Below are 22,716 nucleotides of genomic sequence, written 5' to 3' on the forward strand. Positions count from 1 at the left end.
TTATTTCTGCTAAATCTGCATAGATGACACTCAATATTTCTCTCCCCAAGAATGAAAAGCACTTGGAAGAATAAAATAGCGTATTTTGAAATTTTTTATATGTTCCCTGGAGTGACACTTATTTCTGTGACATTTCTTATGGCACTGGAGAACACAGATACGTTTACACTTTTCTATAAATCTTGAAACCCACACTCCACCATCATTTATACTTGTCTCATTTTCAATAAGGGTACCAACAACCACAAACATGTTTGGGACCAATCCACCACTAAGTCACAAGAGTTGCCATTTTTAGACGTCATTGCCTATTTTTATCAACATATAGATTAAGAACTGCCCTAATTTAGCCAATATTTGTTTATACCCTCAAGAACATGCAAAGGAAGTGAAAACATATAGGCTACAGTGAAAAAGTATTCTTATATTTATATTATATATAAAACATAGTTTAGGACTGACTACACTGAAACCATGTAAACCACTTAATTGTCTAGATTATATATAAAAAATATGTCCTACAACGAGAATAGATACTAGCATATTAAAAATGTTTCAGGACATATTGTTTTAGAATTAACAGAAATTTCAAGATCACCACTAAGCGACATTCCATGAAAGAACAACTGCAACACAGATTAGTGAACAAAGAATTTCTAACAGCCTCCCCATCCCCATTCTATGTCCAGAAAAATCAATAAAACACCAAAAAGAAAAGCCCCACAAAAAACAGGGCATACTTAGCCTGTATATTTTTGACCTCTAAAATAGTGAATCGAAACCTAATTATACTTATGGGAGGAAAAGGTTTTGAAGTAACTCACCTGTTGCAAATTGACTGAATTACAAGCAATTTGGGGATTGTCATTACTGGTACTTTCAAGCCAAGAGGCTTCATTATACAGAAGATCTCGTGGTAGAGCATTTTCAGGCTTTATATTGAGAAATTTAAACTCAGTCTTTGAGGAATGTGTGGCAGCACACAGATTGTAGGAATATGGTAAAGCCCCTTCCCCATAGTTGGGGAGAACTCCGGCCAGTTTTGGAGCAAAAATTAGTCTGAAAGCAACTCCAGGTGGCAGGGCTGGAGGAGCGTCGCAAACTCAGGGCAACCGCCAGAGTCACTGCCAGGAGGAAGAGCACTGAGATCAAGGCCAAGGCTACCACCAGGTAAAACTGCAGCTCAGCTTGGGGGTCAGTGGACTTAGAGTGGTCACTGGGGTCCGGCAGCGCCTCCTGCAGGCTGTCCGCGAAAACCAGGAGCAGCGTGGCGGTGGCCGAGAGGGGCGGCTGTCCCCCATCGCGCACAGCAACCAGCAGGCGCTGGCGGGCCGCGTCCCTGTCGCCCAGGGCCCGCGCCGTGCGCACCTCGCCCGTGCGCAGCCCCACGCTGAAGAGTCCGGGCTCGCTGGCCTGCAGCACGTGGTAGGACAGCCAGGCGTTGTGTCCAGAGTCGGCGTCCACCGCCACCACCTTGGTGACCAGGTAGCCGGGCTGCGCGGCGCGCGGCACCGTGTCGAAGAGCGCCGAGCCGTCGGGCCCCAGCGCCGGGTACAGCACCCTGGGCGCGTTGTCGTTGCGGTCGCCCACCAGCACGCGCAGGCTCACGTTGGCGCTGAGTGCGGGCGAGCCGTGGTCGCGGGCCTGCAGCGTCAGCTCGAAGGCGCGCAGCTGCTCGTGGTCGAAGGCGCGCTGCGCGAACACCACGCCGCTCTGTGCGCTCACGGACATGTAGCACGACAGCGCGCGCGGCTGCAGGTCGCTGGCCACGATTGAGTAGGAGACGTGGCTGTTGGGCCCCAAGTCTGGATCTGAAGCGCTAACTTGGGCGTTGGAGGCGCCGGGCGGGTTGTTTTCTGCCACGTGGACCACGTAGCAGGCCTGGTGGAAAACCGGAGCGTTGTCGTTGACATCAGCGACTTTCAACGTGACACTTCTTTTAGAGGAGAGGGGCGGCTTGCCCTTGTCAGTAGCTGTGATAGTGACATTGTATTCTGGAGTCTTCTCTCGATCTAAGGCTCTATCGGTCACCAGCTTGTATGTGTTTTTTGTATCTTGAACTATTTTAAATGGGAAATTTCTTTTTAGTTGGCATAAGTTTTCCCCATTAAATCCAGAACCTAGATCATGTGTTTTGATCAAGGCAACCACAGCCCCCAGCTCAGCATCTTCTTGTATATATTTAGATTCAGAATCCAGGGTTATCTCGGGAGCATTGTCATTTTCATCCAAAATATCTATTTGTAGTTTGCAATGCACAGTGTGATGTCCACCATCCTTTGCTTCCACCCCAATTGTGTAGCTCCCTCTCTCTTCAAAGTCCAGTCCTCCACCAGTGGTGAGTTCCACTGTTTCACTGTCCAGCTTGAACAGTTGTCTCACTGCCTTACCAATATTGATAAAAGCATAGGTGATCTCAGCATTGATGCCCTCATCCAAGTCAGTGGCCATCACTCTTAGCACAGAGGAACCCAGGGGTAGGTTCTCTTGAACACTGACCCTGTACATGTCCTGGGTGAACACTGGGGGGTTATCATTTGCATCTGCCACAACTACCCTGATCTGCGTAGTGCAGCTTCTGGCTGGCTCACCCCCATCCACAGCCGTGAGGACCAGGTGGTGGCAGGACTGCTCTTGTCTGTCCAGGGGAGCCTGCACTACCAGTTCTGGGTACCTACTGCCGTCTGGGTTCTCCTTCCGGATCAAAGAGAAATGAGGGTCAGGGTTGAGGTAGTATTGCTGCAGGGAATTGACACCTACATCTGAATCTTGTGCAGATTCCAGGGCAAAGGTGGCTCCAGTTAGGGCCAGTTCACTGATTTCCAGCTCAGTGACATTTCGGCTAAAGGTCGGTGGGTTGTCGTTGACTTGAATCTCCACGGTTATATGAAAAAAGTTCAAAGGCTTTTCAGCGACCATTTCGAATTCCAGAACACACATCGACTTCCTGCCACAAATCTGCTCTCGGTCTATATGATCGCTCACAAGTAAGTCTACGTTCTCGGTGCTCACTGTGAAGAATTTCTTCTCTGCACTAATCCGCAGGTTCCGTGTACACAAATCTCGCACACCAAGCCCCAGATCCTTGGCGAGGTTCCCCACCAGCGAGCCCCTGGCCAGCTCCTCTGGAATAGCGTAGCGGACTTGCTCCGAAAGCGCCAGGCGGAACAAAGACAGCAGGAAGAGAAACAAAATTCGCCTCCGCCCAGCCTGGCGCTTCGACCCCAAGCGGTTTCCCATCCCACTCGCTGCGCCTTTGCCTTTCTGATCCCGAAGAGCTGCGATCGCTAAATGATCCCAAGAATTTCTGAGCAGGAACTACTCCTTGGACACGTCTTGGCAAGCAGATTCTCGGATAGATATTTCTGCCGCAGAAAACCTCAGAGAGTGCACAGTTCGCGGGATTCCGCGGTCCGCAGGCGATTCCTTTGCTTCAGGAGGAGCTGGATACTTTGTTCAGTACTAGCCAACAGCTGCACCCCGCGCCTCGGCTGCAGAACTGCACTAGTGATTACTAAATCAGTTCCAAATATAGAGCCAGCTAGAAGACAAGTCTACTGTGTCCTCATACAGATACTCATTCGTCCCATGTTATAAGGATTTTAACATTTTTTAAATGTACTGTATCTTCGTTCTTGCTGTCATTTCTTTGAACTTGAACTTTATCCATCCAAATCAGGTGATTTTTATTCCTCAAAGCCAGAGGTATCTTGCTGAAGATGTTTATTGGCGTCATCATGCTTTTAGTTTCCATTTTCATACAGTGGCCATAATAACATCTTCCCTGCATACCTCAGTAAAATTGAAGACCAAATAAAGTAATATGTAGAAAGTGATACAAATGAAAGTGTTGGTTGTGACAGAAAGTGTAATATGAAAATTCTTGAAATATCAGCTTGATATGTATTGTTATTTCACTCTATTTCCTTTTCTTCCAACTTATAAAAGTTATAAATCTCACAGCTTTTAGTTTTATCCTATGCATTGCTTTCTTCTGTCTTTATAATCTTCTTCCCCAAATAACTGATAGATAGCAAGGAGATTGGTTGTCCTTATGAAATAGAAGTATGGTAAAGAAGCAAGAAACTCTCTTTTCCTTAAATCGTAGTCATTTAATTAAAAATAGACACTTTTCCGTGTCTTTTTAATTAAATGACTATGATTTAAAACTATTCCACTAATTTTATTTGTCCACACTACATTACCATTGTCTTTAATTGTACTGTTTCTTCTCAAGTAGCTTAGCAATGGTGAGTTACTTGGATTTTGGGGGTGAAGCATGAGTCCTTATAATGATATATTCCAAAGACAGTAATCTATGTTGTCCACTTTTCCTTGGTCTCTGGGTTACTATCTGATCATCTCAACTCTTCGTTATTGACACTCTTTCCTTAGCAATAAGCACTTCAGTTTCCATGTTTCTGATAGGTTTCTTAGAGTATTTATTCCATTTCCAAACTAGAAATCTTCATTCAGAAATTGTTTTTTTGTTTGTTTGTTTTATTTTTTTTTTGTTTTTGCGGTACGCGGGCCTCTCACCGTTGTGGCCTTTCCCGTTGCGGAGCACAGGCTCGGACGCGCAGGCTCAGCGGCCATGGCTCACGGGCCCAGCCGCTCCGCGGCACGTGGGATCCTCCCGGACCGGGGCACGAACCCGTGTCCCCTGCATCGACAGGCGGACTCTCAACCACTGCGCCACAGGGAAGCCCAGAATTTTTTTTTTTAACTACATAATATATGGTCAGTCTAAAACTTGGAAGATGTATAACAATGTAGAACTCATTTTATAGTGGAAAAGCACATTTATCCAGGATTCTAGACAGAAACTCATTGGCATCTCTATACAAACATAAAAAACACTACTGGGCTTCCCTGGTGGCGCAGTGCTTGAGAGTCCGCCTGCTGATGCAGGGGACACGGGTTCGTGCCCCGGTCCGGGAGGATCCCACGTGCCGCGGAGCGGCTGGGCCCGTGAGCCATGGCCGCTGAGCCTGCGCGTCCGAGCCTGTGCTCCGCAACGGGAGGGGCCACAACGGTGAGAGGCCCGCGTACCGCAAAAAAAAAAAGCAAAAAAAAAAAACAACAAAAAATACCCCACTACTGACTCAAGACTGCTCCAAAATATGACTGAGCAAGTGCCTTTTTTTTTTTAAACACTGTGTGAGCACTTCAATTAGTGCAGGAAAGTTATCTTTTCAGAACACACATGAAGCTAAAGATTCAAGTATTTCAGAGTATACTATGTATAGTATATACACTCACGATGTGTAGATCACGCATTTTATTATGTAAAGTCTACTGAAGTTTATAGAGATATAAAAGGTATTTTCTCCCATTGCATGAAAAAGTTAACCCAGGACACATACCCAAATCTATACAGTAATCTTTTCTTTAAAAAATAATGGAAAAGTGAGTTTTCATGTAGGAGTGAATGATATCAGTATTCAGTATTGATCATACAGATTCTCTTGTTACTCTTTGGATGACTTCACTATTCAGTGAGTCTGTACATTGTACCCTGAGATCAGAATTGCCCATATATAAATATAATTAGATCCCCTTCAAATAAATGTTGAAAAAATAAAAATCAAGTGGTCCTAGGTTCCCAAATGTACGGTAACCCTTTCATATGGTTGAGTAATGTAACCTACTATTCCATTAATAATATTTTATTGCCATTTTCCCCATTTATTCATACTTTGCAGCTGATGTTCAAGTTGTTGAAAGTACAAAATTTTAAAGATTGAAAAATCTTTTAAAAATAAGGATCTGAAAATCATCTTCAGCAAATCATATGCAAAAATGAATAGTGTACATAGTTCTTCCATTACACAAGACATATTCGTGAAATTTGAGACACACAGACCAGCATTTCATAAGAAAAATCTCATAGTTTAAGATGAGCACATCCCTGAGAAATAGTTTTTTAAATTTCCAAACCATTTTAAAGTCGTGTCAGTGAAACTTTAATTAACTATCAAGTTAAGAGGAAAAAAAGGGAATTTTATTTGAGCTGAACTGAGGATGATAACCCAGGAAGCAGCTTCTCAGAAAGCTCTGAGGACTGCTCTGCCTGTTAGAATTTGAAGGCACAGTCAAATACATTTTTGAGACAAAGGATCGTTTATCAAAATGATATACTGATATTCTGTGTAAAGTTCACCAAGGATACATAGTCCAGGTAAGTATGTACAAAGTGAGCAGAAAGTCACCGTGACCCTCTACAGAGCTGGGAAAGAACACTATTCTTTTAAGAAGTTACAGCGCCAGCATCAGGAGAAAGAAAAAATATTGAAAGAAAAAATACAGTCAAGCAGGCATTCTCATTTCTGAGGAGCTCTGGTTAATGTGTAATATAGATGTACACTGCACATTAGGGAGGGAGGAGGCCCAAACAAACACAGAGAATTTTATCCTTAATTTTTCTTGTCCTGCCTTACTTTATTTCATCAGTTGAATTGATTTTCCAAATACAAATCTTAAACTCTTCTAATAAAGCAGAATTGTAGCTGCACTTGCAGAAATGCAAACATTCAGGTCAATATTGATTCTGAAAAGTGGAGGGGTTATGTGTAACCAGAAGATGCCAGGTGTATGGTATATATGTATTTAATGAACTGGTGTCTAATTATTTGGCGATTTTAAACTGCATCACAGAATTTATTCTAAAGCATAATTCAAAGGATCCTTTGATTTCTTCTCTAAACAATTACACATGTCCAATTATTACATGGGTTAACCCAAACTTTCCAGATTTCAGAATGCCACAGACATTATCATCACTATAAATTTAATCTGTCTTTCTGATACTGATCACGCAGAAGTTTTCTATATTCTTCCACTGATTTATGCAAATTATTAGTACCCTTACAAAAACAGCAGGTACTAAAATACCAATACTGCACAATACTTTCTCCAAAACATATGTGCTATTGGTGTTTAGGCAAATATTCAAAAGAGAACATTACATCTAACAATTTGGATGTTCTAATCAAACAACTCTTCTATTAACAAACAGTTCTGGTATAAGAAAGCCTTTGGATAAAGTGATTATGTATAACCACTTTCTTTTAAAATACTTGGAGCTTCCTTAAAAAACTACAAATAGAACTACCATATGACCCAGCAATCCCACTACTGGGCATATACCCCGAGAAAACCGTAATTCAAAAAGAGTTATGTACCAAAATGTTCATTGCAGCTCTACTTACAATAGCCCGGAGATGGAAACAACCTAAGTGTCCATCATCGGATGAATGGATAAATAAGACGTGGCACATATATACAATAGAATATTACTCAGCCATAAAAAGAAACGAAATTGACCTATTTGTAATGAGGTGGATGGACCTAGAGTCTGTCATACAGAGTGAAGTAAGTGAGAAAGAGAAAGACAAATACCGTATGCTAACACATGTATATGGAATCTAAGAAAAAAAAATGTCACGAAGAACCTAGAGGTAAGACAGGAATAAAGACACAGACCTACTAGAGAATGGGCTTGAGGATATGGGGAGGGGGAAGGGTAAGCTGTGACAAAGCGAGAGAGAGGCATGGACATATATACACTACCAAACGTAAGGTAGATAGCTAGTGGGAAGCAGCCGCATAGCACAGGGAGATCAGCTCGGTGCTTTGTGACCGCCTGGAGGGGTGGGATAGGGAGGGTGGGAGGGAGGGAGACGCAAGAGGGAAGAGATATGGGAACATATGTATATGTATAACTGATTCACTTTGTTATAAAGCATAAACTAACACACCATTGTAAAGCAATTATACTCTAATAAAGATGTAAAAAAAAACTTGTTTCACTTAAGCCTATGGATATCAGCTATAGTTTCTAAAATATCCACATATTATAGAAAAAAGACATTAAAAACAAAATATAATTTGAAAACAAACGGAGAAAGCATCAATTATCAAATCAAGTTAATCTGTAAATAGAGCAAAGAATGATTCACTATTTACGTACTTAACCGATTTTGAATGGGGCAGAAAAATGATGGAAACAAATGAAGAAAATGCTCCAAACATAGTTACAGAAAAAAGAAAACTCACCTGAACAACTCCTAGCTCTGTTTCCTTTGCGTTTATCTTCTCAGATATCAGGAGAGGCTCGCTTTTCTCACAGCTCTCCTGGCTGATGAGTGTGTCCGCGTAGTTGGGCTGCGGGAAGATCACGTGACTCCCCCGCGAGTCCGCGGTGAGCCAGGCCTCGTGCGAATACGTCTGCAGGAAAGCCCGCACCCCGTCCACGCCCACAAAGTGAGAGGCGGGCGCGCCGGCCAACCCACTGACGGAAGCCTGCAGCACGCGCGACCTGTGCCAGCGCCGCAGTCTGAGCGCCAGCAGCGCGATGACAAATGCAAGGAAGACGCAGGAGACCGCGGCCACCGCCACCACTAGGTACAGCGTGAGGCTCGAGTCCTCAGGGTCGGCGGAGGGTTTGAGGTTGCCCAAGTCCGCCAGCACATCTGGGATGCTATCAGCCACAGCCACCGTGAGCGTGACGGTGGCCGAGAGAGGGGGCTGGCCGTGGTCCTGGACAGCCACCACCAGGGTCTGCTTGAGCGCGTCTCTGTCCAGCAGGGCCCGCGCTGTGTGCAACTCGCCCGTGTGCAGCCCCAACGCGAAGAGTCCTGGATCGCTGGCCTTGAGCAGGCGGTAGGACAGCCAGGCGTTCTGGCCTGAGTCTCTGTCCACAGCCACCACCTTGGTCACCAGGTAGCCGGGCTCTGCAGAGCGGGGTGCCAGCTCCACACCGGTGGAACCGTCGGTGGGGAGGGCGGGGTACAGAATCTCAGGTGTGTTGTCGTTCTGGTCCAGGATGAACAGGCTCAGAGACACGTTGCTGCTGAGTGGAGGGTCCCCACTGTCACTGGCTGTCACCCACAGCTGCAGTTCTCTAACCTGCTCATAGTCGAAAGAGCACAGTGCATACAGGACTCCAGTGTCAGAGTTAATGGAGACGCAGGATGATAGAGGCGTTCCCTGAAATTTGTTCTCAGCCAGAGAGTAAGTGACCTGGGCGTTGTTGCCGCTGTCGGGGTCATGGGCGTTCACAGAGAAGATCGAGATGCCTCTGGGGTTGTTTTCTGGGATGTAGGTGTAGTATAAGGTGTGAGGGAAAACGGGAGGGTTGTCATTGATGTCTGTCACTTTCAGGGAGATGTGGTTTTCTGTAGACAGTGGTGGATTTCCACAGTCAGTGACAGTTACTGTGATGTTGTAATCTGAGATCTCTTCTCTGTCCAGGGCTCCTGTTGTCAGTAAGTGATAGTAATTATCAACTGACTTTTCCAATTTAAAAGGCAAGTTCCTGGGAATAGAACATGAAATCTCACCATTCTCTCCAGAATCACCATCATGTACGCTAAACAGAGCAATTATCGTTCCGGGAAGACAGTCTTCAGAGATGGAACTGGAGAGAGAGGTGAGGATCACTTCAGGCACATTGTCATTCACGTCCTGAACTGTGATTAGTACCTTAGCGCTGGCAAGAAGAGAACCTCCATCCTGAGCTACCACTTCCATGTGATAGAATCTGGATTCTTCGTAATCCAGTGATTGCAGAGTTGAGATTTCACCCAAGTTGGAATCAAGTTGGAAAGTCTCTGAAATTTTGTCTTCTTCATTGCGAAAAGAGTAGGTCAATTTCCCATTTATTCCCTCATCTGGATCCGTGGCGGTTAGTGTGAGCAGCCGAGTGCCGAGAGCTATGTTCTCTGGAACACTCACTCTATACTCGGATTGAGTGAACAGGGGCGCGTTATCGTTTGCATCGAGGACCATCACGCGGATGTGCGTGGTACCAGAGAGTACGGGGTCTCCGCCATCTAAAGCTGTGAGTAGGAGGTCGTGAACAGCTACTTTCTCGCGGTCCAACGGCTGTTCCAGTACCAGCTCTGGATATTTCTGTCCATCTGTGTCGCTTTTCGCGGCCAAAGAGAAGTGCATATTGGAGCTGAGCTGGTAACTCTGGAGGGAGTTCACACCCACATCGGCATCTCGAGCAAAGGGAAGTACTAACGGCGTTCCCACAGCCGCATTTTCATTAACTTTTACTTTTACTTCCTCATCCCGGAAACGCGGGAAGTTGTCATTAATATCGATTATTTCTACTTCTACCCCATACATTTTCATTTTACTCTCAACCAAGATGTTAAAACTCAGCAGACACCGCGCGCTCTGAGCGCAGAGCTCCTCCCGGTCTATCCTGCCCGCGGTGACCAAGCTGCCGCTTCGCGGGTTCAGAGCAAAGAGCTGCGTCCTACCTCTGGAGACGATGCGGACTCCCCGCTCCGCCAGCTCCCGGGGCTCCAGCCCCAGGTCCTTGGCGATGTTGCCCACGAAGGAGTCTTTATCCAGTTCCTCTGGCACCGAGTAGCGGATCTGCCCGGCCCCGGCTCCCCACAGCGTCCCCAGCAGCATGGAGAGCAGGAACAGCTCTCTGCAGCCCCAACCCCTCAGTGGATCCGCCATTGCCTCTCTCTGACCAGTTTTCTCTTAGTCCTGGTTCCAATCTGCTGTTTCCTTACTTCTCTAAAGCCAAGGGGAACACATTCCCTTGCGGAAATGGGAGAGGGGCGCAGGTGGGCGGCTTTTCCCAGGAGCTTGTCTGGTCTGCGCGTGCTTAGTGCGGAAGGAACAGAGTCTGATCGCATCAGCGGCAGCTTCTTTCCCACTTTGGTGAACAGCGACGCTCAGAGTCCTAACCAGTTACTACACCAATTCTGTTTTGATTTCAAATATGTTTAATTATATTTTATTTCTAATAATTTTCTGTATCCTTAATATATTACCACGTGACATTCCTTATATTTAAATAAGATTTAATTCTAAAATAGCAAAAGACTTCCACAAGCTTAATTCTGAGACTAATGTAATTATTAGATTATTTTTTACTTCTTTAGAAAAGTTTTATTTACTGTGCCATTGAACCTATGCCCTTTAATTACCTCTTACCTATATTGAGTCCATTTAATTAGGACATCAGTATTCTTTTGCGGTTTAAAGATTTCACTTTTTAATTAGGATATATTTATGAAAACATGCCCGTTTGTATATAAGAATGCCAAGAAAACAATTCTAGCTCTCAGTAGACCTTTGAAAAAAGGCCTACTGAATTATGCAAATTGCATTAGCTGTCATATGCAGAAGAAATAAAGGGACTTTTTTTTTTTTTTGCTTTTTGTTACTTGTGAGGTCTTCAAGAAAGTTTCAAGATTTTCACACTAAGAACATGGCAACCACACTATATCAGACGGAGAGTTTGAGTCGGATTAACTATGCATTATTTATATTTTCCTATTACCATGTCTAAATTGGAATTAGATGTTTTACAGTTACAGACACCTGGGGAAAATCAGTAGAGTGACTATGGCAGAAAGGGCTTTAGTTCATCACCCTTACAGAAAAACAAGTCCAGATACTTATCATTGAGCAGGCAGTGAGTGGCCTCTCTATGTTAAGACAGATATTTAATGTTATCACCTTTATATGGTAGCAGAAAAAGAAATGCCTCATGACTAAAAAAAAAAAAGCGGACATTTCAGAGAGTCCATTGAGAGAAGCAATTTTTACTTAATGACACCTTTATAGGAAAATAAAGAAAATAAAGATGTTTTACATCTATACCTAGAAAATTCAAAAAATAAAGTTTTAAGGAAGCAATGTGAGAATAGGTTGCAAAATTTTTCTCAATGTACAATTTTTCACAAGAGCAATTTGTTATTGTGCCTGAGAGAGAAAGATTTCTCCCATTTATTAAACACACTCTTAATAGCAGACACTGCATACCTCAAACTTTTCACAACCTTTTAAAATAGATCTGGGATCCCAAGACACTTAGCTTGTAAAGATACGAACAGTGCTGGTGTTCATGTCAGTCCTACCCATGCTCTGCTGTTGACAGGCCATGACATTGAGTAAAATTCTTCCTTTCTTTGGTTCCCAGTTTCCCAAACTAGTGAGATGGAGAGCTCTCTTTACTCTTTTTTTTTTTTTTTTTTTTTTTTTGCGGTACGCGGGCCTCTCACTGCTGCAGCCTCTCCCATTGTGGAGCACAGGCTCCGGACGTGCAGGCTCAGCGGCCATGGCTCACGGGCCCAGCTGCTCCGCCGCATGTGGGATCCTCCCGGACCAGGGGCACAAACCCGCGTCCCCTGCATCAGCAGGTGGACTCTCAAGCACTGCGCCACCAGGGAAGCCCTCTCTTTACTCTTAAGTACTATAATTCTAAAAGGAAGTGCAACTAAAATTAATAAAACTAATATAAAGACCCTGAAGGAAAAAGGAATAGCTTAAGGTCTCAACAGTAATAAACTTTCAGAGGGAAGGAATGTAAAGATGAGGAAGAAAAAGAAGTATTTTATGAAGTAAAAGCTTGTAACTATGTTAAATAAATCATACCTGTCAGATAGAAAACCTATGTCAAAGATTTGTTTAAATATGATTATGATATGTAAGGCAGAAAACCACCTAAATTCTAGCCACAAAATAAAATATGAATTGAAGACTTCTACTCCGGTTAGGAGATTTGTTAATAAACATTGAAACCGCAAGGTAAAAAAGTGAATTAAATTAGAGCTCACCTTTAAAATAGTACCTGAGGCAAATGGGACCCCAGCATCTCCATGATTACTACTTGGCACCCAAGAGGCATCTTCGCAGAGGAGATCCTGAGGGGGAGCCATTTCTGGGGTGACGCTGAGAAAATTAAATTCTGCCTTAGCTGATTGTGAGGCAACACACAGATTGTAGGAATAGGGCAATGTTCCCTCACTGTTGTTGGGGGGAACCACGGGTCCAGACTTGACACAGACACCAGGCTGAAAGCAGCCCCAGGCAGCGGGTCTGGAGGAGTGTCGAAGGTGTAGGGCTACCGCCAGAATCACCGCGAGGAGGAAGAGCACCGAGATCAAGGCCAAGGCCACCACCAAGTAAAACTGCAGCTCAGCTTGGGGGTCAGTGGGCTCAGAGTGGTCACTGAGGTCCGGCAGCGCCTCCTGAAGGCTGTCCGCGAAAACCAGGAGCAGCGTGGCGGTGGCCGAGAGGGGCGGCTGTCCCCCATCGCGCACAGCAACCAGCAGGCGCTGGCGGGCCGCGTCCCTGTCGCCCAGGGCCCGCGCCGTGCGCACCTCGCCCGTGCGCAGCCCCACGCTGAAGAGTCCGGGCTCGCTGGCCTGCAGCACGTGGTAGGACAGCCAGGCGTTGTGTCCAGAGTCGGCGTCCACCGCCACCACCTTGGTGACCAGGTAGCCGGGCTGCGCGGCGCGCGGCACCGTGTCGAAGAGCGCCGAACCGTCGGGCCCTAGCGCCGGGTACAGCACCCTGGGCGCGTTGTCGTTGCGGTCGCCCACCAGCACGCGCAGGCTCACGTTGGTGCTGAGCGCGGGCGAGCCGTGGTCGCGGGCCTGCAGCGTCAGCTCGAAGGCGCGCAGCTGCTCGTGGTCGAAGGCGCGCTGCGCGAACACCACGCCGCTCTGTGCGCTCACGGACACGTAGGACGACAGCGCGCGCGGCTCCAGGTCGCTGGCCACGATGGAGTAGGAGACTTGGCCGTTGGGCCCCAAGTCTGGATCTGAAGCGCTAACTTGGGCGATGGAGGCTCCAGGCGGGTTGTTTTCTGCCACGTGGACCACGTAGGAGGCCTGGTGGAAAACTGGAGCGTTGTCGTTGACATCTGCGAGGCGCAGAGTGATGCTTTTACTAGAGGAGAGGGGCTGCTTGCCTCTGTCGGTGGCCATTATAGTGACGTTGTATTCTGGGATCTCCTCCCGGTCCAGGGTCCTGTCTGTCACTAGCTTGTAATAGTTCTTCGAGTAAGATTTCAATATAAAGTCGGCCTTTCCCAAGATTTGGCAGTAAACTTCTCCATTTTCTCCAGAGTCTCTATCTCTTGTTTTTATCAAGGCGATCACTGTTCCTGGTGGTGAATCCTCTGGTAGGGGAGTAAATATTGAAGTCACAATCACTTCTGGTGCACAATCATTCTCATCGAGAATTTCGACTTGGACACTGCAATGGGCTGCTAGATCTCCAGGATCTTTCGCTTCTATAGTGAGAGTGTAACTACTAGCGATTTCAAAATCAAAATCATCCTTTGTCGTGATTTCTCCTGTTCTTCTGTCTAAGTTAAAAAATCGTTCCACTTGTTCATCCACATTATGAAAGGAGTAGATGATCTCTGCGTTGACGCCCTCGTCCTGGTCGGTGGCTGTCAGTTGAAGCACTAAGAAGCCAGGGGGCACACCCTCTTGCAGGCTGACCCTGTACACGTCCTGGCTGAACACTGGGGGATTATCGTTGGCATCTGTGACTTGGATTTGGATTTGGGTGGTGCCACTTTGGGGTGGGTCCCCACCGTCTACAGCTGTCAGGACCAGATGATGAAAATTCTGCTCTTCTCTGTCCAGAGAATGTTTCAGAATCAACTCAGGATATTTACGTCCATCTGGAGTCTGTTTCTCTGTGAGATCAAAGTGCTCATTTTCATTAAGGTTGTATCTTTGCAGTGAATTAGGACCAGCATCCAAATCCAGCGCCGGGTCTAGTGGAAATGTTTTACCTGGCTTAGTGGATTCTCCAATTTTTAAGTCAATCTTACTCTGTTTGAATAGCGGAGTGTTGTCATTTATATCCTGTACTATTACTGATACATGGAAAATATTTAGTGGGTTTTCAGCGACAGTATCGAAATCCAGAATGCACAGAGGCTTCTTCCCACAAATCTGCTCTCGGTCTATTCTATCACTCACAAGTAAGTCCCCGCTCTCAGGGTTTACAATAAAATATTCCTTCTCCGCGGTAACCCGCAACTTCCGGGCCGGCAAGTCCCGGACACTGAGCCCCAGATCCTTGGCGAGGTTTCCTACCACCGAGTTCTTGGCCAGCTCCTCGGGAATTGAGTAGCGAATTTGGTCTGGGAGAGCCCCGCGGAACAAAGACAGCAGGAAGGGCAACAGTACCTGCCGCCACCGCGCTCGGCCGCTCCTCTCTGCGCTCGGCCTCATCCTGTCTCCCTCCACTGCTGCTCCGCTCCTTGGTCGGGAGGAGGAATAAGCAAAATCCGGGATAGGGTCACTTTTCCTGCTTTCGTTTCCACTATCCAAACCTGTACTGGCCTCCCTTGTGTGGTTTGTTTGAGCAGGAAGTTACCCTTTCAGAGGTTCCCAAATGCGTCTCTGATTATGATCTCTTCCTTCTTTTGACCTACAGCGACGCCCAGAGGTTTTCCCCAGAAACTGCACTAATGACTTGTAAATGTTTTGCAAGGAACGATTTTTGTTTTCTCTTTTTTGGGGGGGGGATTTACAAGGAGTATTTATTTGTTTTTAAATAGGTATACATTCATACAGTTCGAAATTCAGAAGGCACATATGGCATATTTCATAGGCTCTCCCTCTCTGCTTTCAACAACATATTTCTCCCAGGAGAAATGAGTGCTATGTTTTTTGTGTATCATTCCATTAGTATGTTTTGTAGAGTTCATCAGATTTCTAAAAATATTCTCCCCCCGTTTTAGACACAAAAGTATACAATACACTATGTTTTGCATCTTGCTTTTTTCACTCATTATATCTTTTTTTTAATTGATGGAAATTTGCTTTTTAGTTTTTGACAGTTTGCAGATGTTTCTTTTAAATTCTCAACCATTTGTTAGTAATAAAATGTAATTTTTTTGATTGTCATCCAATTTGAGGAAACTTCTATTGAGTTTCCTTGAAATCTGAGCTATAAGACTTTGGTGCATTTTATTTTATTAAATTAATTTTTATTGGAGTATAGTTGCTTTACAATGTTGTGTTAGTTTCTGCTGTACAGCAAAGTGAATCAGCTATACGTATACATATACCCTCTTTTTTTGGATTTTCTTCTCATTTAGGTCACCACCAAGCATTGAGTAGAGTTCCCTGTGCTGTACAGTAGGTTCTCATTAGTTACCTATTTTATACATAGTAGTGTATATATAACTCATTATATCTTGAAGATAACATATTCTAACAGTACATAAAAAGGTTTCCCATTTTTAATTTCTTATGGCTATGTAGTAGCCCATCATATAATTGTGCAATTTATTTAACCAGAAATATTACTTTCTAAAAGAAACCCAGTGTCCACTCAAACAAAAATGTATTTCCATGTGATATTAGTTATAAATTATCTACTGCCCTCCTAGGCATTTAAAAAATATATATCACTCTGATTCTGGAATGTATTCTTAATGCCAGCATGCAAATATGTCTGTCACAGTTTCAAGACAATTGATATTTCCAAATTATATTTTAAAGCTTCAGCATTTTAAATGATCTATCCTCAGATATGATTTGTTTCTCAATATTCATTTATTATTTTCTCTTTCCTCTCCTCATGCCAGCTAGTTGTATCATACCACATTCCTGTTTTACTCTATGTATTGCACCACAATTTCCCATGAAGACAAAGGCATTTAGAAACTCAAACTCTCCTTCTTAAGCTGAATTGAGGCATAGTCCACAAACTATTGCTACAATTTCCAGGTATCCAAAGTTCACTAATTTTTGCAGTCCTAGACATTCATGAATATTTTCCCCAAGTCATATCATCCCAGAGCCCAACGGTGACAGAGATACCTATGAGCAATTTTTGGGACCAGGGCTGAGACCTTCTTACTAAATAGCATAAATCATATCAGTTTAGAATCTAAGTCACCCAACCTGTATAAGAGGCTCCCAAGATGAAAAAGGAAAGATTTTTAAAAGTTATGTTTTCCTCAGAAATCAAAAAGGGTCTCATAGTGATACCATAATAGGTAATTCAGAAATTATTAAAATCACACCTGCAAGCTATTAAATATGAGTGAAATTAAATGGGCAACATTTTTGGTAATCACAGAAGTGCACCAGAGGAATCACACATAGTCAGTTGGTGCATCTCACAAACTGCAACAACACAATATATGAAATGTACCAATCCAGTTGAGAAACTATCCCTGTTAAAGTTATATCTAAATGTTAAGTATATTCCCCAATATTTATAAATTGCCATTGTTTAATCATAATGGAAAATACCTATCCCAAAGGAAAGAAAAGTAAATTTCAAGCAAAGTACATTAGGGTGTAAAAAGAGGAAATTTTAAAATACTCAGTCCAGACAAAACAACAGCTTCATAAGGGAGAATGCTTTAATATAAATATACACAATTGCCTCCTTAATAATTGTGAATTACTTCACAATTCTAATCTATCCTTTCAGTAATGCCTAAAGGAAAATGGCTTTACAGACGTGAGAGGCAGCAGAGAAGAAAAAGAAATAGAAGGAATTCAAATCGGAAAAGAAGAAGTAAAGCTGTCACTGTTTGCAGATGACATGATACTATACATAGAGAATACTAAAAGATGCTACCAGAAAACTACAAGAGCTAAGCAATGAATTTGGTAAAGTAGCAGGATACAAAATTAATGCACAGAAATCTCTCACATTCCTATACACCAATGATGAAAAATCTGAAAGAGAAATTAAGGAAACACTCCCATTTACCACTGCAACAAAAATAAAGAAATACCTAGGAATAAACCTACCTAAGGAGGCCAAAGACTGTATGCAGAAAACTATAAGACACTGATGAAAGAAATTAAAGATCATACAAATAGATGGAGAGATATACCACGTTTTAGGATTGGAAGAATCAACATTGTGAAAATGACTATACTACCCAAAGCAATTACAGATTCATTGCAACCCCTATAAAACTACCAATGGCATTTTTCACAGAACTAGAACCAAAATGTCACAATTTGTATGGAAACACAAAAGACCCTGAATAGCCAAAGCAATCCTGAGAAAGAAAAACAGAGCTGGAGGAATCAGGCTCCTGGACTTCAGACTACACTACAAAGCTACAGTAATCAAGAAAGTACAGCACTGGCACAAAAACAGAAATATAGATCAACGGAACAGGACAGAAAGCCCAGAGATAAACCCACGAACATATGGTCAACTTATTTTTTTTTAATTTATTTTATTTTTTATTTTTGGCTGCGTTGGGTCTTCGCTGCTGCACACGGGCTTCCTCTAGTTGTGGTGAGCGGGGGCTACTCTTCGTTGTGGTGCATGGGCTTCTCACTGCAGTGGCTTCTCTTGTTGCAGAGCACAGGCTCTAGGCACGCAGGCTTCAGTAGTTGTGGCACACAGGCTTAGCTGCTCCGCGGCATGTGGGATCTTCCTGGACCAGGGCTCAAACCCGTGTCTCCTGCATTGGCAGGCAGATTCTTAACCATTGCACCACCAGGGAGGTCCTGGTCACCTTATTTTTGATAAAGGAGGCAAGAATATACAATGGAGAGAAGACAGCCTCTTCAATAAATGGTGCTGGGAAAACTGGACAGCCACATGTAAAAGAATGAAATTAGAACACTCCCTAACACCATACACAAAAATAAGCTCAAAATGGATTAAAGACCTAAATGTAAGGCCAGACACTACAAAACTCTAGAGGAAAACATAGGCAGAAAACTCTATGACATAAACCACAGCAAGATTCTTTTTGACCCACCTCCTAGAGAAATGGAAATAAAAACAAAAATAAACAAATGGGACCTAATGAATCTTAAAAGCTTTTGCACAGCAAAGGAAACCATAAACAAGATGAAAAGACAACGCTCAGAATGGGAGAAAATATTTGCAAACAAAGCAACTGACAAAGGATTAATCTCCAAAATATACAAGCAGCTCATGCACCTCAGTCTCAAAAAATCAAACAACCCAATCCAAAAATGGGCAGAAGACCTAAATAGACATTTCTCCAAAGAAGATATACAGATTGCCAACAAACACATGAAAGAGTGCTCAACATCACACATCATTAGAGAAATGCAAATCAAAACTACAATGAGGTTATCACCTCACACCAGTCAGCATGGCCACCACCAAAAAATCTACAAACAATAAATGCGGGAGAGGGTGTGGATAAAAGGGAACCCTCTTGCACTGTTGGTGGGAATGTAAATTGATACAGCCACTACGGAGAACAGTATGGAGGTTCCTTAAAAAACTAAAAATAGAACTACCATATGACCCAGCAATCCTACTACTGGGCATATACCCTGAGAAAACCATAATTCAAAAAGAGTCATGTATGACAATGTTCATTGCAGCACTATTTACAATAGCCAGGACATGGAAACAACCTAAGTGTCCATCGACAGATGAATGGATAAAGAAGATGTGGCACATATATACAACAGAATATTACTCAACCATAAAAAGAAACGAAATTGAGTTATTTGTAGTGAGGTGGATGGACCTAGAGTCTGTCATACAGAGTGAAGTTAAGTCAGAAAGAGAAAAATACCGTATGCTAACACATATCTATGGACTCAAAAAATAAAAAAAGGTTATGAAGAACCTAGGGGCAGGACAGGAATAAGGACGCAGACATAGAGAATGGACTTGAGGATATGGGGAGGGGGAAGGGTAAGCTGTGACAAAGTGAGAGAGTGGCATGGTCATATATACACTACGAAACGTAATATAGATAGCTAGTGAGAAGCAGCCACACAGCACAGGGAGATCAGCTCAGTGCTTTGTGACCACCTAGAGGGGTGGGATAGGGAGAGTGGGAGGGAGGGAGACACAAGAGGGAACAGATATGGGAACATATGTATATGTATAACTGATTCACTTTGTTATAAAGCATAAACTAACACACCATTGTAAAGCAATTATACTCCAATAAAGATGTTAAAAAATAATAAAAAATAAAGACGTGAGAGGGTTAGAAGTATAAACTTAAGAAATTGCTGCTGAAACTATAACTGAATGAAGATTACAAAGGATAAGTAATCAATAACTATTAGGCGTAGTAACTGTTATTTATCATTATTGAAGGATCATTTGCCGTTCCACTTTAAAGCACTTTAAAGAATACTAAAAAAGAAGTGTCTTTTATATGTAATTGGAGACATTTATGCAGCTCTCTGCCTACGTTTCAGTGTGGCAAGATCTGACTCACCTGTTGAAGACTGGGTTCTCCTTTTCTTTCAGGTAAATCTTGAGGTATCAGGAGAGGCCCACTTTTCTCACAGCTCTCCTGGCTGATGAGCGTGTCCGCGTAGTTGGGCTGCGGGAAGATCACGTGACTCCCCCGCGAGTCCGCGGTGAGCGAGACCTCGTGGGAATAGGTCTGCAGGAAAGCCCGCACCCCGTCCACGCCCACAAAGTGGGAGGCGGGCACGCTGGCCAACCTGCTGCCTGAAGCCTGGAGCAGATGCGACATGTGCCAGCGCCGCAGTCTGAGCGCCAGCAGCACGATGATAAATGCGAGGAAGACGCAGGAGACGGCGGCCACCGCCACCACTAGGTACAGCGTGAGGCCCGAGTCATTAGGGTCCGCTGAGGGCTTCAGGCTGCCTAGGTCAGTCAGGACGTCTGGGATGCTGTCAGCCACGACCACCGTGAGTGTGACTGTGGCGGAGAGAGGGGGCTGGCCGTGGTCCTGGACCGCCACCACCAGGCTCTGCTTGAGCGCGTCTCTGTCCAGCAGGGCCCGCGCTGTGCGCACCTCGCCCGTGTGCAGCCCCACCGCGAAGAGTCCCGGCTCGCTGGCCTTGAGCAGGCGGTAGGACAGCCAGGCGTTCTGGCCCGAGTCTCTGTCCACAGCCACCACCTTGGTCACCAGGTAGCCGGGCTCTGCGGAGCGGGGTGCCAGCTCCACACCCGTGGAACCGTCGGTGGGGAGGGCGGGGTACAGAATCTCAGGTGTGTTGTCGTTCTGGTCCAGCACGAATATGTCCAGTGACACGTTGCTGCTGAGTGGAGGGTCCCCGCTGTCGCTGGCTGTCACAAGTAGCTGCAGGTCTCTAACCTGTTCATAGTCAAAGGAGCGCAGAGCATACAATACACCTGTGTCAGAGTTGATAGAGACATAGGAGGAGAGAGGCGCCCCCTGCAGCTTGTCCTCAGCCAGAGAGTAAGTGACCATTGAGTTCTCGTTACTGTCAGGGTCATGGGCCGTCACAGAGAAGATAGAAGCTCCCCTAGGATTGTTTTCTGGAATGTAGGCCAAGTAGGAAGCTTGAGGGAAGGCAGGTGGGTTGTCATTGACGTCTGCCACGTTCAGTGAGATGTGTGTTTCTGTAAACAATGGTGGAGTTCCGTGGTCAGTGGCAGTTACAGTGATGTTATATTCTGAGACTTCTTCCCTATCCAGAGTCCTGTGTGTCAACAACCGATGATAATTTCCAAAGGTCTTTTCAAGTGTGAATGGCAGATTATCTGGAATAGAACATGTGACAAGGCCATTCTCTCCTGAATCACTGTCATGCACATTGAAAAGTGCAATTACCGTGCCTGGGGAAGAAGTTTCTTGAATAGAGCTGGTGAGAGATGTAACTGTGACTTCTGGGGCATTGTCATTTACATCCAGAATTGTCACCAGTACCTTACTTCTGGCTCGGAGACCAGGTCCATCATGGGCTTCTACATCTATATCATAGAACCCAGAGTCCTCATAATCCAGATCCCCCAATATTGTTATGTCCCCCGTCAGAGAATTCAAGTGGAATAGCTGGGATATTTTATCTCTTACTTTCCGGAAAGAATATGTGACTTCTCCATTGGCTCCTTCATCTGTATCAGTGGCTTTTACTGTGAGTAGCCTGGAGCCCACCGGCACGTTCTCCTGCACACTCACATGGTACTCGGGCTGAGTGAATACTGGGGCATTGTCGTTGGTATCCATAAGTGTTACATGAATCCTGGCAGTGCCAGAGTGAACCCGGTCGCCTCCGTCGAAGGCGGTGAGAACGAGATGGTGAACCGCCTCTTCCTCGCGGTCCAGGGCGCGCTCCAGCACGAGCTCAGGGTACTTAATCCCATCAGCTCCTCTTTGCACATCCAGAGAGAAGTGACCATTCGAGCTGAGCTGGTAACCCTGCAGAGAGTTTATCCCTATATCCGGATCAAAAGCTTCAGGAAGAGGAAATCTTGTCCCAGGATTTTCATTTTCAGCTACTTTTATTTCCCTTTGCTCTGCCCCAAAGTTGGGCGCGTTATCATTAACATCGATTATTTCCACTTCTACTCCAAAAATCTTCACGTTGTCCTCTAGGAAAATCTCCAGGTTTACTACACACTTTGGAGATCTGTCACAGAGCTCCTCCCGGTCTATCCTGCCCGCAGTGACCAAGCTGCCGCTTCGCAGGTTCAGAGCAAAAAGCTGCGTCCTACCTCTGGAGACGATGCGGACTCCGCGCTCCGCCAGCTCCCAGGGCTCCAGCCCCAGGTCCTTGGCGATGTTGCCCACGAAGGAGCCGTTCTCCAGCTCCTCAGGCACCGAGTAGAGGATATGTTCGGCCCGGATTTCCCACAGGGCCCCCAAGAGAACGCAGATCCCGATCAGCCGGCTGCAGTCTGGGCAATAAGGAGAAGCCGCCATTACAGCCCCGCGGCGGAATAGCTTGCTCGTGGGTGTTCCCTTGGTGGAGGCCTGAGGATTCCAAGGACCTTCAGGGTCCAAGATAATGTGCTTTCACCGTTGGATGCTGGCGCTCTCGGGGGTCCAGTTCGAAGCTTTCTAAAGCCCCAGAGCTAGTGCTTTGTAATGCAGAAATCTTGTGGTTTGTATTAATTTCCTGGTTCTTTTCTTCCCCCGATTGGTGAACAGCGACACTCAGAGTCCTAACCTGTTACTGCAGTCTATTCTTGGTAAATAAAGTATCACTTGCGTACACCATT

At 44.9% G+C, this 22,716-nt stretch overlaps 4 protein-coding genes across 4 annotated transcripts; all 4 read right to left on the minus strand.

Annotated features, from left to right (window-relative positions):
- Nucleotides 1-782: 782 nt before the first annotated feature.
- LOC309958902 (protocadherin gamma-B3-like) lies at nt 783-3,240 on the minus strand (the record flags this gene model as incomplete). The annotated part of the gene is given in 2 exon segments (XM_082835029.1): nt 783-1,035; nt 1,037-3,240. Coding segments are annotated over 2 exon segments (2,457 nt in total).
- A 4,372-nt stretch (nt 3,241-7,612) lies between these two features.
- On the minus strand, nt 7,613-10,497 carry LOC309960196 (protocadherin gamma-A5-like). The gene has a single exon (XM_082836857.1). The coding sequence runs from the start codon at nt 10,480-10,482 to the stop codon at nt 7,930-7,932; it is 2,553 nt and encodes an 850-aa protein (XP_082692983.1). The 5' UTR covers nt 10,483-10,497; the 3' UTR covers nt 7,613-7,929.
- An 848-nt stretch (nt 10,498-11,345) lies between these two features.
- On the minus strand, nt 11,346-15,014 carry LOC309958903 (protocadherin gamma-B2-like; the record flags this gene model as incomplete). Its single annotated transcript, XM_082835030.1, has 2 exons — nt 11,346-11,355; nt 12,559-15,014. The coding sequence occupies 2 exons, from the start codon at nt 15,012-15,014 to the stop codon at nt 11,346-11,348; spliced, it is 2,466 nt and encodes an 821-aa protein (XP_082691156.1).
- Nucleotides 15,015-19,969: 4,955 nt separating this feature from the next.
- On the minus strand, nt 19,970-22,495 carry LOC309960223 (protocadherin gamma-A4-like; the record flags this gene model as incomplete). The annotated part of the gene is made up of 1 exon (XM_082836879.1): nt 19,970-22,495. Exon 1 carries the CDS (start codon nt 22,415-22,417, stop codon nt 19,970-19,972), a length of 2,448 nt encoding a protein of 815 aa, XP_082693005.1. The 5' UTR covers nt 22,418-22,495.
- Between the last annotated feature and the right edge of the window lie 221 nt (nt 22,496-22,716).

Source organism: Leucopleurus acutus (genome assembly GCF_964270905.1).
Source record: "Leucopleurus acutus genome assembly, chromosome: 3".
Classification (NCBI taxonomy): Eukaryota; Metazoa; Chordata; class Mammalia; order Artiodactyla; family Delphinidae; genus Leucopleurus; species Leucopleurus acutus.

What these genes read in the sequence shown, in the direction of transcription:
- LOC309960196 (XM_082836857.1), bottom strand. Translation starts at nt 10,482, where the DNA reads ATGGCGGATCCACTGAGGGGTTGGGGCTGCAGAGAGCTGTTCCTGCTC.